Source organism: Marmota flaviventris, chromosome 4, assembly GCF_047511675.1.
Source record: "Marmota flaviventris isolate mMarFla1 chromosome 4, mMarFla1.hap1, whole genome shotgun sequence".
Lineage (NCBI taxonomy): Eukaryota > Metazoa > Chordata > Mammalia > Rodentia > Sciuridae > Marmota > Marmota flaviventris.
Window position 1 is genome coordinate 34,888,531 of NC_092501.1, and position 14,644 is coordinate 34,903,174.

Consider the following 14,644-nt stretch of genomic DNA (forward strand, 5'->3'; position numbering starts at 1 on the left):
TGAGAGGTGACCAGGGAGCCATTGAGATGATGATGGTTATGTTAAGCTGTGTATTCAGTTGTATATGGACCCCTGCTGTCAGGCAATAGGTTGGCTCCTGGAATAGGGCGGCTCTGGGAATAGGGTGGTTCCTGCTGTTCTGGGGGGGCGGGGTCTGAGAGTAGGGTAGGTGTGGAGCCTGGGGGAGAGCTGGGAGAGTTCCCGGGGAGTGTGTGTGGAGTGCTGGTAGAGTTCGGGCAATAAAGTTTCCTGTTTGAGCATACAAGTGTTTTGTGGCGGCTCGGTGATTTGTGCCCAGCCAGACTGCCGCAGCAATGAACATTCTTGTGTGTGTCTTTCCTTAACTTTGAATAAATACCTAGGAGTAGAAACCCGGATCATAGAGTAAGTGTGTATGTAACTTTATGAGAAAATGTCAAAATAGTATTCCAAAGTGACTGTGCCATTTAATACTCCTACTAACCACGTATGAGAGTTCAAACAATTACTTTTTGTCTTGAGTACTTTATTAGGTTCAAACAGTTCTTTAAAATAATCCTTTTGAAGGCTGGAGTTGTGGCTTGGTGGTAAATTGCTTGCCTCACATGAGTGGGGCACTGGGTTTGATCCTCAGCACCACATAAATAAATAAAATAAAGGTATTATGTCCATCTACAACTAAACATTTTTAAAAATCCTGTCTAAAAAAACCTTCCAATATAATTTGGGAGATTAGGGGTTGAGGTTGTTGCTCAGTGGTAAAGCACATGTCTAGAATGTGTGAGGCACTTCAATTCTCAGCACCATATATAAATAAATGAATAAAATAAAGGTCAATCAACATCTAAATTTTTTTTAAATAATAATTTGGGAGATTAGGCTAGCATACATGAAACAATATTTAATTATTAAACTATACAAAGCTCATTTTATATTCAGGAAGAATGACAAAGTCTTAAGAAACTGAAAGGTAGGAACACTCACATTCCATCTACCATAGAATTTTGTTAGGTTAGCTGCTACAGCTATCTAAGCTGTATCTGAGCACAAGGGGCTGCAAATACTATTTTTTTATGGTTAAGATTTTTCTTTTTTGGGATTCATAGGACCAAACAATTACTGAAATTATTAAAAAATTTCACCTCATTATAAACCATCAGGTAGTGTATGATAGGAATCCAAATAGGCCTGTTGGATTGTTGATGCAAACAAGATTTATGAAAACATTAAGACATATATTTCATCTTTTCTTAATCACGTCACATAATGATATTTGAAAAAGGAATCTTTCTTGGACTATACAAAGTTAAAAACTTTGTCATATCACAAAACACTATTAACATAATGAAAAGGTAATCCACAGAATGGGAGAGAATATTTGCAAATCATACAACTGACAAAAAAAACCAACCCAATCATAAAATGAGCAAAGGACTTGAATAGATATTTCTTCAGAGAGGATAAACAATTGGCCTATAAGCATATGGAAAGATGATCAACATCACTAGTCATCAGAGAAATGCACATCGCCACCACAAAGATACTACTTCATACATAGAGAGTGGATATTACACAGGAACAAATAATAACGAATAAGTATTGGCAAGGATATGGAGAAATTGGAACTCTTCTGCACTGTCGGTTTGCATGTAATATGGAACAGCCACTATAGAAAGATAGTAGAGCAATTCTTCAAAAAGTTAAAAATAGAATTATCATGTATCCTAGTAACTCTATTCCTTTCGAGTATATACTCAAAATAATTGAAAGCAAGAACTGGAACAGATATTTCTTCCCCAATGTCCATTAAAGCATTATACATAATATACAAAATGTAGAAGCAATACAAGTGTCCACCAGTGGATGAAGAATAAAGAAGATGTGATATATAAATACAATAGAATGTGACTCAATCTTAAAAAGGAAAGAAATTCAGAAACGAGTCACAATATAAATTAACCTGAAGAATATCATCCTGGAGAAACAAGCCAGCCACAGAAAGACAAATATTATATGATTTTACTTTTTATAGAATACCCAAAGTGGTCAAATTCATAGAGACAGGAAGTACAATGATGGCTTCCAGCAGGTGGAGATAGAAAGGGATAGAGAGTCATTGTTTAATGGATACAGATTTCAATTTTGGAAAATGAAAAAGGCTCTGGAGATGAATGTTGATGATGATAGCACAACAGTGTGGATGTTGCCAGGTGTGGTGGCACTCACATGTAATCTCAGCCACTGGAGAGGCTGAGGCAGGAACCTTCAGAACTTTCGTGACACATTGTCTCAAAATAAAAAATAAAAAGGGCTGGGGAGGTGGCTTATTGGTAAAGCGCCCCTGGGTTCAATCCTTAGTACTGAAAACAGATAAAACCCAGTGTGGATATCACTAAACTGTGCAGTTAAAAATGGTCAAAATGGTAAATTTTGTTTTTTTACCATAACTTTTGAAAATTAGTTTTCCTTTTCTGACGTGAGGTAGGCATATCTGTGTGCTCTCAGTTTTTCCCCCAGGAAAAATGTTTCTGACAACAAAGCAGGGTCTCTGTAATCTCAGTAATTATGTTTTGAGATACACTTTTTCATTGTAATTAGTGCACAATGCCACAAGATGTCACTCTCTAGCTGAAAAACAATTCCAAGTATGTTTTGTAGGTGACAATGACAAAGCTACAGGAAAAAATATATATATATATACTCTTCAGTGCTCTACCCCTACAAATATGCTTTTCTGCAAAAGAAAGGATTTGTTTCCACTTGTGAAAAGTATTAATAATTTACTGCTAATTATGAAATATTTGTTGCCATTTCTTTTGTCAATAGACCTTTATTTTGTTTATTAATTTATTTATATGTGGTGCTGAGAATCAAACCCAGTGCCTCACACATGCTAGGCAAGCCTTCTACCACTGAGCCACAATCCCAGCTTCTTGTTACCATTTCTTGATTTTATAGGTAAAAAAAATTGGTTTTCATTATAAACTGAGCTGGTGTAATTAAGACCCAACTAACTTTGAAATTAGTAGTAATAAAATACAAAGCCATAATGTAAAGATCATTGACCACTGAAAGACAGATGTCTTATGACAATATCACCCAATGATATACAACCCTGAGCAAGTCATTTGATTTTTACCAACTCACTATCCTTAGGTCACTATACATCAGTATATATTTAGTATATAGCACTATATATTTAAATACATTATTCCAATGCTAAAATATTTCGGTTTTTATAGTAATAATTGGATTACAATTGTTCAAATACAATACCAATGACAGTTCAGTAATTTTAAAAAATACTATTTTAGGAAAAAGTGTGTAAAACAATTAGAGGCACAAACTTTTTTTAATTGTGGTTCTAGGGAACAATCAAACCCAGAATCTTGTGTGTTCTAGGCAAGTGCTCTCCTACTGAGCTACATTCCCAGTCTCTAATAAAAACTCTTTAAATTTTAAACATCATATTTATTACTGAGAAAATGTTTTAAAATAGATGGAATACATTGACATTTAAAACAATTGCTTTGTTTAGCCGGGAGTGGTGGTACACACCTGTAATCACAGCAGTTTGTGAGACTAAAGCAGGAAGATTGCAAGTTCAAAGCCAACCTCAGCAAGTTAGCAAGATCCTGTCTTAAAATTAAAAGAAAAAAAATGAATGAAATAAAAAGGGCTGTGGATGTAGGGATGTGGTTTGGTGGTTAAATGCCCCTAGTTTCAATCCCTAGTACCAAAATAAATAAATAAATAAACAAATAAACAGCTTTGAGGATTTTTTAAATTACTTATTTATTTATTTTGGTACTGCGAATTGAACCCAGAGGCATTTTGCCACTGAGCCACTCCCCAGCCCTTAGGCTGGCCTTAAACTTGACATTCTCCTGCCTCAGCACCAGTCAATGGGAGTGCAGGTGTGCACCACCTTACCAGGCCCTAAGAACATATTAATTATTATTTTTTAATTTTTTAATTCTAACTTGTTACATATGACCACAGAATGCATTACAATTCATATTACACCTATAGAGCACAATTTTTCATATCTCTGGTTGTATACAAAGTATATTCACACCATTCATGTCTTCATACATGTACTTAGGGTACTGATGTCCATTGCATTCCACCCTCTTTTCTACCCCCATGTCCCCTCCTTTTCCCTCCCACCCCTTTGCCCTATCTAGAGTTCATCTAATCTTCCCATGCTCCCCATCCCAACCCCACTATGAATCTATCTCCTTATATCAAAGAAAATATTTGGCATTTTTTTTTTTTTGGGATTGGCTAACTTAACTTAGCATTATATTCTCCAACTCCATTTATTTACCTTGCAAATGCCATGATTTTATTTTCTTTTATTGCTGAGTAATATTCCATTGTGTATATGGGCCACATTTTCTTTATCCATTCATCTATTGAAGGACATTTAGGTTGGTTCCACAGTTTAGCTATTGTGAATTGTGCTGCAATAAACATTAATGTGGCTGTGTCCCTGTAGTATGCTATTTTTAAGTCCTTTGGGTATAGACCTAGGAGTGGGATAGCTGGATCAAAATATGGTTCCATTCCTAGTTTTCCAAGGAATCTCCATACTGCTTTCCATATTGACAGCACCAATTTGCAGTCCCACTAGCAGTGTATGAGTGTACCTTTCCCCCCACATCCTCACCAACACTTATTGTTGTTTGTATTCTTAATAGCTGCCATTCTGATTGGAGCGAGATGAAATCTTAGAGTAGTTTTGATTTGCATTTCTCTAATTGCTTGAGATGCTGAACATTTTTTCATATATTTGTTGATTGTATATCATCTTCTGAGAAGTGTCTGTTCTAAGAACACATTAATTCTTAAATGTTAAACCCTTTGATTTGATATTACCTTTCAACTATAACACAAATAATTTCTTTAAAACCCTTTACTTTTTGTGGGCTGAGGTTGTGACTCAGCAGTAGAGCGCTCACCTTGCATGTGTGAGGCTCTGGGTTGGATCCTCATCACCACATATAAATAAGTAAAATAAACGTATTGTGTCCAACTACAACCAAAAAATAAATATTTAAAAAATAAAACCCTTTATTTAAAAAAAAATTAATACTTATTTTTTAAGTTTTAGGTGGACACAATATCTTTATTTTACATTTATGTGGTGCTGAGATTCGAACCCAGTGCCTCGGGCATGCTATGCAACCACTCTACCACTGAGCCACAACTGCAGCCCAAAACCCTTCACTTTTTGAAAGACATTTATAACTGATTCATAACATCTAAAAATAATCAAAAGTGAAAATGCTCACCGCTGGTTAAACAGATAGACACCATAGTATGTTAATAAACTATATTATAATTTTATTAATAGTAATATTTGTTAATTGTTATAAGAAACAGTAAAATGATAGGTAAAAATATAGGACTCAGAATGGTAGGAAAATAGTGTAATGGTGTAAATACTGGTTGGTTTAGAATATTGACTTCCAATTTATTTTATTTAAAGCTTAAAACATCTTTCAGTTTAACTTTTGTTTTTTTGGATGATTAAATAAAGAAAAGAAAAAAATTTGTTAAAATTTGCAAGTTTTTTTTTTAACCACCACCTGCATTAGCTTGATGATAAAATAGTGAGACATCCAAGTAAGATATTCCAAAAGATTCCACCCTTGCATTTGTTAACAAGGTGGATGCTTTCATGCACTTAGGTTCCAATACACTATTATAAATGATGAATTTCTTTAGGAAAAAAAAAAACCTTGCATGATTATTTTTTAAAGTGGAAGCAAAATGCAAGATATGTATTTCACATCACAGGGCCGCTTCTGTCATACTGTGTGTGTGTGTGTGTGTGTGTGTGTGTGTGTGTGTGTGTTGGAAAATCCAGTGTGAGAGAAGTCTGGTTGGGAGGGGCATAGCAGGGGAGGCCTCTTCTGTTCCATTGATAACATGTTCATTCATAGGGAACAGGCTAAAACAGACTACGCAGTCATTCCCTCCATCCTAAGGCTCTGCCACCTCTCCCAGAACTCGGTAAGTTGAAAGTGCAGTAAAGTGCAGGTTTCAGAGAACTAATCTGAAATCATTTTGTTGATAATTTATTGAAGGGTGGAAAACGGAGGGGTAAAGGAGGAAATTATCAGTAATCATTTTGCTATGTTTGTATGGGGAAGAAAAATCTCAATGTATAAATAGTTTCAAACAGTAAGCTGTTTCTTCCCAGGAAAGCTTTTCAGAGGGGGCCCCTTGCAACTAGGGGAACCAATTTCTAGGAAGTCTGGGGAGGGAAGTTCACAGGTGCATGTGCCTGGGCATAGGGCTGCACAGGGCTCAGTCGGTAGTGGTTTCTGCCTCCATCCGCAGATCCGGGGATGCTCCTCGCCTCGCCTCGCCTCCACTGAAGTACTCAGGGGTCCCAGAAGAGTACAGTGCGGACACCGCGGGCCATGAGTCCTCCGAGACTACAACCGTCTCTCTCGCTGCTGCTGCTGCTGCTGCTGCTGCTGGGCGGTTGCCTCCACGCTGCTGCCCGGAGGGACAAGGGGGCAGCTGGCAGCGTGGTGAAAACGTCCTCTGGCTCTATGGGTGGCTCTTCTGGTCGTTTCATGAGCCCGGAGCAGCACGTGTGCAGCTGGCAGCTCCTGCTGCCTACCCCAGGGGCCACCGCCGGCAGCGAATTGGCGCTGCACTGCCTGGGCCCGGACGGGGCGCGCCACCAGTGTGCCTACCGAGGAAAGCCAGAGCGCTGCGCCGCCTACGGGGCTCGCGGCTCCCACTACTGGAAGCAGGTGCTGGGCGGGCTACGTAAGAAACGGCGGCCCTGCCACGACCCTGCGCCTCTCCAGCCCCGCTTGTGCGCTGGCAAGAAGGGCCACGGCGCCGAGCTGCGCCTGGTGCCCGGCGCGTACCTCCCCGCCCGCCCCACCGCCGCTGGCTTCCCCCGGGAACCCAGGCTAAGGGTCAGGAGCCGGGGGCTGCCCCGGCAGCCTGCGCCCGACCCTGCGGCGGCGGCTCCACCTCCCGCGAACTCGCTGCCCAAGGAAAAGCCCTTCGAGAGGAAGACCAGAGCAGGCAAGAGGAAGGGGACCTCGGGCCCCTTGGAGGAGCGACCCAAGGGGACCGGGACCGGCTCCGAAGGGCTGGAGGAGAACGCACAGCTCACGGAGACCTATTGCGCTGAGAAGTGGCACTCCCTCTGCAACTTCTTTGTGAATTTCTGGAACGGCTGAGGCTGCGGGTCTGGGGAGGGACGTGGGGACAGGTGTGAGGGAAGAGCACGTCAGCGCGGTTGGGGCAGGGAAGCCAAGAGCATCTTAGACCAAGGGGTACCAGGATAGAGTGTGAAGGAGTCCGGATTCTGCAATGGGGCAGGGGAGGGCTGGGAGCTTGGGGTGAGAGTGTAGGGGGGTATGGAGAATCTCTGAAGCAGCAGAAAGGTTTTTTGTTGTTGTTTTGTTTTTACTTTAGAAAAATTAAACAATTTTGAAGTGTCTCGATTTTGATTAAAAGCAGAAGAAATAGTGGAAACAGAAATAGGTGTACATTTAAATATGCAAAAACTGTAGGCTGGGGAGAGGTACAGAGATAGGCTGGGAATAAGAGGCAGATTAGTGATTAAAGTGATGAGACTTCCTCATGATGAGAAGCAGGGTACAATGTACCTTAACAATTTATGAAAAAATGTAACCATGACCAATAGATAATGTACACCAGGCAGAATTGTTCATTGTCTTCTTATCTAATAGCTGATGAGATGACAATTTTTTTTTTTCCTTTTCTGAATTGTCACGACCTTTGGTGTAGCTTAGCATCACAGACCATTTCTATGGAGACAGGTCAAAACTGTCTCCACGAAAAGATTTTCAGGATGATTACCTTTTAAACTAATGTTCTGAAACTTTCCCATTAACCTTCAAAATTCAGAAATGTAGAAGTTGAAGGCTCTAGAAGGTCTTTTTAAGGAAAACAAATAAGTCTCTTTATTTTGATCATCCTTTTAAAAACAGTTAAAATGTGAATATCTCATTTTGACCATTCTCTCTTTCATGTAATTAACTGCTAATGTATTTCAGTTTTAATATGATATAATGATTGACTTTGCACTTTTTAGGTGCACAATAAAAACTGTCTGATTAGATTTAAAGAACCAGCAAGGCAATGGAAATTCTGCTACATTTGACTATTTCCAAGCACACCTTGAATTAAGTTCTCAAACACATCTCGAATCGATCGTGTTTAAGATTACTTCTCATTTTCCCTCCTTCCCTCTTTCTTCCTATTTGGATTAGTTGTCAACATTTAAAAATTAGATAATTTCATATTAAAATCTAGATTTCTGGTTGTCTTGAAAAATGATCTGGGGGCTGGGGATGTGGCTCAAGCGGTTCAATCCTCAGCACTACATACAAACAAAGATGTTGTGTCCGCCGAAAACTAAAAAATAAAATGTTGAAATTCTCTCTCTCTCTTTAAAAAAAAAAAAAAAAGAAAGAAAAATGATCTGGCAACACTGGATTTACCTTCTCACAGGGAAACTATTGATTGACAATTGGCTCTTTTCAGATATATTTTCTAGAGTTCTCCATTGTTCCTTCATCTTATGAATCAACTTTATTAATTTATATTACCAGCCTGAGGTCACTGGACATTTAAATCACCCCTCAATATGAAGTTTTTACCTTTTGCTGACCTGTTCTTTTCACCCCTCCCCTTTTAAAATAGTAATAAATGCAACAATTGCATCCTGATGTTTTCCCTCTCTGACCTGCCTCCAGGAAATGTAAAATATTTTATACTTATTCTGTATATTCTTGTATTCACACATTTTTTAAAACATTCAGATTCAACATACTTTCAGGCCAAGCTTATGAGTTCACACTCTTAACATTGACCTTTATATAAAATTCATTATGGCCAAAAAAGGGAAACTTGGGGACCTGGAGACTACTCCCCAAAAATATGGACCAACATACACTTTCTCTAAAAAACTTAGCACAAAGCAAGTGTCCTCAGAAATGGGTATTGAAAGTGAAGCTGCATTGCCTAGAACCATGGCTAGAATTGGGATGTACCTCTCCTAGCTAATTCCTCTGTACCCTTTGACAGTCTGATGACCTTTTCTCTAAGAAAACTCTGTATGCCCAAGAACACAGATGCTACTCCCTGTGCTCCTTTGCTCTTTAAGAAGAGATGTGCTATGACTGTCATGGGAACAAAGAAGGACTGACAGGAGCCAGATGCTTGCAGTGGGAGGAAAATTGACAGATCTTACCATCAGCTTCCTGAATGACCATGGCTAAGTCCTAGAGTCTTCAAGACTATATATTTAGGGGATTGGATTGGGTTAAATCTGAGGTTCCTGAAGTACACTGTTATCATTCTAGAATCCTACACATAGTTTTGCATAGAGATAACAACATGGGAATATCATATTCCTTCATGCTATAGCCCAAGAAGATCATGGACATTCAGAGGAAGGCAGATGAATGGCCAGGGAAATACAGAAGGCTTCCACATCTGGAGCACCTAAAAACATTTGGAAGAATAGACTAGAAGGACGATCCTGCAGTTGGGAGACCTCAGGATCAAAATCTCTAAAATAACAAGGAGATGAACATGAGGAATGTGGGTATTTTCCACTACAGGTGCCATTAGAAATAAAGGGAGACTGTCAGTACAGGGAAAAAACATCAGGATCCTAAGTAGCAAGGGACTGCAGCATGGTCTGTGGGAGGTAGAGAACTTATTACAGACATTGGATCACTTTGTTTTGGTTCTATTTTCCAAGTTACTTAGCGCAGGGGGAACTGGAATTACATTTATGTATTCCAACTCTAGTTTGCCTTTCTGAACACCTTTTTTTTTTTTCTTTTTTCTTTTTGGTGGTATTGGGCATCAAACACAGTCCTCACACATGCTAGGCAAGCTCTCCACTACTGAGCTTCATTCCTAGCCTGAACTTATCTTGATTAGGCAAAGTCTTTTCAACCTTCAAGTTTCCTTAAGTTCACTCTTTTTTTTAATTAAGCAATTTATTTTAATTAGGTATATATGACAGCAGAATGCATTTTGACTCATTTTACACAATTGCAGCAAAACTTTTCATTTCAGTGGTTGTACACAATGTAGCATCACACCATATGTGCAGTCATACATGTACCTAGGGTAATGATGTCTATCTCAAAAATATGGAATGCTTCACGATTTGCATGTCATCCTTGCGCAGGGGCCATGCTAATCTTCTCTGTGTCAGTCCAATTTTAGTATATGTGTTGCTGAAGCGAGCACAAGTTTCATTCTTTTGGTTTGCCCTATACACCACCAACATATTCAGCCGACCAAAACATTTTATCTAATGACTCATCTTATGATTTTAATTAAAGATGAGTGTCTTGGGAAACTACATTAGAGCCTAAGGTAAAAGGAAAACTGGTAATAATGATCCTATCTTTATTTGAAAATTCAATATTTTGTTCAATATGGATTGTTTTGCATTGATTTTGATTTTTTTAAATGTTATATTAATATTGCATTTATCTTTATTACTGTGTTTTGTGGGTTTTTTTCCCCTTAGCATTTTGCACCCAAGGCTAGAGCCTTAGCTTACTTCCCTCCTTCTAGTGCTGGCCTTGGGAGGCAGCTCTTGTGAGGTGGGCAAACATCAGTACTGGAGTCAGACAGAACTGGTTTGAATACTAGTTCTGCCTGCCACTTACTCTAGGTTACTTTAAGAAAGTTGTTAATCTGTCTGTTTTACTTTATTCTCTTGTTAAATGAGAATAGTAGTTAACTTGCAGCATTATCATGAAGAATAAACTGTTTTAAATTAATTATTGCCCAGTACCCAACCAATATTAATTCTTCTTTTCTTAGAGAATGGTAAGTCTAAAAATCAATTAATTAGATGATAAATAAAGGGGTTAAGGATGTAGCTCAGTGGTAGAGTGTGTGCTTAGCATGCATGAAGTTCTGTGTTCAATCCCCAGAACCACAATACACATACACACATATACACAAAATGAGTAGTGTTTAGTATCAAGGAAGGGAGGCAGGCATATCCTGATATAGTATAGTACCTACCTTCTATAAGTTTGAATTTAAGATTATACCATAAAACCATTAGAAAACAACAAAAACAGAAATTAGGTTTCTACATGTAAGAGATTAGGAAAATGAAAGATAAATGTAGGTTTGATTATCTGGGAAGGCTGTTCAGGAATTATTTTATTGTGCACATATGCTAGTTTATCTGCAAGATGCATACATTGAATTCATGGATTAAAGGATATATGCTCTTAGGTTTTTGAAAGATATTGCTATATTGTCCCCATCCATAACATTGTACAACTGAAACTCCCACGAAAACATTTTCATTAAACATTTTTTTTTAAATACACAAGTATAAAGAGTAAAATATAAAAATCCTTCCATATCTTCTTTGGTCCCCATACAGCCTCCACTCCACAGAAGTCACCAATAACTATTGCAACCTGGTATAAGGTTTTTTTTTTTAATAAAACCTTTGTATATAATAGATATTCAGATCACTTCTCTGTGGTCTATGGCTGAGGTTCTTAGGAGCTATTCAAATCTTCATCCTGTGTTCTATTTAATTGTATAAATGTATTTATGTTTTTAAATATATTGGTTTATATTCTTTTTGCATAAATGAAGTCATAATTAATTTTTCACATGATAATGTAGTTTGCAGCAGTTGGTTCTTATTGTTTTCATTTGTACATAATATTAAGAAATAATCACAAAATCAAAATTGCCTGTGCACTTCCACAAGGTTTGATTCTATTCTTATACTTCCTTAAATTATAATTATATTAGTTTCTAGGGTTGCTGAAACAATCACAAACTGGGTGGCTTAAACCACATAAATTTTTTGTCTCATGATTCTGAAAACTACAAGTTTGAGATCAAGGTGCCTGCAAGGGTTAATTTCTTCTGACAGCTGTGATAAATCTATTTGGCGTTGTTTGGCTTCTATCTGTGACATTTTCCCTGTGTCTGTCTTCAAATTCCCCTCCCCCCTTTTAAGTTAAGACATGGGGTCTCACAATGTTGCTCAGGCTGGTCCAGACTCCTGGGTCCAAATGATTCTCTAGCCTCCTGAGTAGAGCAGTAACTCCCCCCCCACTTTTTTTTAAATAAAGACCCAAGTCCTGTTGGATTAAAGGTCCATCCTACTCCAGAATGACCTCATATTAAATAATCACATCTGCTACAACCCTATTTCCAAATAGGGTCACATCCTGAGATACTGGGGATTAAGACTCTAATTAAATTTTCAGGGGACACAATTCAACCCATAACAATAACAACTTCTCTGACCCCGCCTTTTGCCACAAAGAATCAGTTCTTTGCTATTATACATAAGCACATTTCCCTTTCTTATGGATATTGTTTCCATTGATTTTTTTTTCTTTCAATTTTACTTAACTGGTAAGGCATCTCCTCTATGAAACTAATCCAATTTGACTGTAAATTCATTTAGCAGACATGGGAAATGTCACAATGTGCTTGACATGCTGACTGTCTGCCATACATTTCTAACCCAGAAAGCAAATCTGTATGGGAATATTATTAGGCTTATAAAATGCTAACTTTCCACCACATCTCATTGCCTGAGCATTTTATTACCTGAAAGATGTGTCTTAATTTTCCACATTCTGCTGACTGAAAGAAAATTCTAGTGGTAAACCTCCCATCTTGGTATTCAACACAAAGTTCAAGGCAAAAATAAGGAACCTTGAAAAGGTCATGCTGGAAGCAAAAGGCAATCAGATCAACCTCAAATAAAATACACAATGGAAGCTCGAAGGGAGAATCAATTTCCTTGCCCCCTTTCCAGCTTTTAGAGTCTTAGACCACAGTCTTCTTCCATCTTCAAAGTCAGCAATCATCTCATTTCAACTTCTATTTCCATTACCACTTGCCTCCCTCTTTTGTACTTAAAAAAACCTTTGTAAGCATATAAAGTTCAGTTAGTTAGCAATCTTAACAATTCATTTGTAACTTCAAAATCATTACCATGATTTTGCAATCATTTGTGGACATGGGCATGCACAGAATGGTGAAAAATTTTAGTAACCTGTAAGGGTCCTGCGAAACGTCGGAGAAAGAGACCACCAAGTGACCACTCATGCAATTGGCAAAAGGGGATTTATTGAACCAGCATTCTGGGGCTCCGTGCCCACTCAAGAAGGGAAAGCAGCCCAGAGCCCCGAGCAGGGGCTGAGCACTGCTTAAGTACACTTTTTGGGGAGGGCAGAGGGCTTTGTATACATCAGAACAAATCATCATGAGGCGCGGGAAAATTGAACAACAACTCCTAAACATGATTAGTTCATTCATTGGCGGGAACAGGTCAGGCTGGAGTGATAGGTCATTCCTAAGGAGGGGGTTACATTTAAACTGATTGGTCCAGGCCCTGCAATGCCTACGTGCGACCACACAGAGCCCTTATTAAACAACCAAATAGTCAGGGGAAATATTTACTGGGTAGTTCCAAGCATTGTCTTAACAGCTACAGAAATTTCAGGTTTTGCAGGTAGCATAGAAACCTAACAATACCTAATCCTTTACATTTTAACTCAGACCTTGCAGCTTAGAAACTTTACAACACCCGGTCTTTTACCCTTTAACTTTTACGCTTTAACTTCAATTTCTTTTACCCTTACAACCCAAAATGCTTGTTTTCAGCTGAGATCCAACAAGACATCACATGCTGGGAGCCATTAGCCAAGTAGGTATGACAATTTCCTTGCCAGCGTACCCCATGTTGCTTAGTGGAAGGACTCGTGGAAATAGGACATTTTGCAGTGACATTGCATGTAGGTGACCTTGCTCAAGGACCAGGGCGGATCCGGGTTTAGGGTGTTCCCGGTTTATAATCCGGGTTTAGGGCGTTCCGGTTTAGGTTCCAGGTTTAAGGTTTAAGGTTTAAGGTTATTCCTGCTGGGAATAGGGCGTATCCTGCTGCCTGAGTTCCCCTTGAGTTCTCACGGGATTCAGACAGTATTTTTTGGGAGACAGAAGCCCAGTGGGGGTGGATTTGGGCAGAGAACGTGGATTTCCCCAGAACGTGATTGTAGATGGCTGGTGTGAGTTCGGGAATAAAGAGTTGCTGTTTGAATCTACAAGCTGTGTGGTGGCTCGTGATTTGTGCCCAGCCAGACTGCGGCAATCACACTGCCTTCTTAGTTCAGTTCTTTTAAAAAAATATTATTTTTTAGATACCAGTGATTGAATCCAAGAGCATTCAACCACTGAGCCACATCCACACCCTGTTTTTTATATCTTATTTTGAAATAAGGTCTTGCTAAGTTGCTTAGGGCCTCACTAGGTTGGTGAGGCTGGCTTTGAACTCATGATCCTCTAGCCTCAGCCTCTGGAGCCAACTGCAATTACAGGCATGTACCATCACACTCAGCTTGGTTCAGTTCTTACACTGTAAATATATCTCTTTTACATGATATTATTCATGCCACTTTTTTTTTTCATTTTTGTGCCCTTTGTTAGTTCTTTTGCAGTTTAAAATAGCCCCCAAGTGGGTTGGGGTTGTGGTTCAGTGGTAGAGCACTTGCCTACCATGTGTGGGGCACTGGGTTCAATCCTCAGCACCACATAAAATAAAGGTATTGTGTCCATCTACAACTAAAAAGAAATT

General features: G+C 38.8%; 1 protein-coding gene and 1 non-coding gene across 2 annotated transcripts; one reads left to right on the forward strand and one right to left on the reverse strand.

The window, feature by feature from the left end:
- Positions 1-6,413: 6,413 nt before the first annotated feature.
- Fgfbp3 (fibroblast growth factor binding protein 3) lies at positions 6,414-7,196 on the forward strand. Its single transcript, XM_027939884.2, has one exon. The coding sequence runs from the start codon at positions 6,414-6,416 to the stop codon at positions 7,194-7,196; it is 783 nt and encodes a 260-aa protein (XP_027795685.2).
- A 2,952-nt stretch (positions 7,197-10,148) lies between these two features.
- LOC114096495 (U6 spliceosomal RNA) lies at positions 10,149-10,254 on the reverse strand. Its single transcript, XR_003583437.1, has one exon. It is a non-coding gene; the product is annotated as a U6 spliceosomal RNA (small nuclear RNA).
- Between the last annotated feature and the right edge of the window lie 4,390 nt (positions 10,255-14,644).

Excerpts from the sequence above, each read along its gene's own strand:
- Fgfbp3 (XM_027939884.2), top strand. The coding sequence starts at position 6,414 with ATGAGTCCTCCGAGACTACAACCGTCTCTCTCGCTGCTGCTGCTGCTG.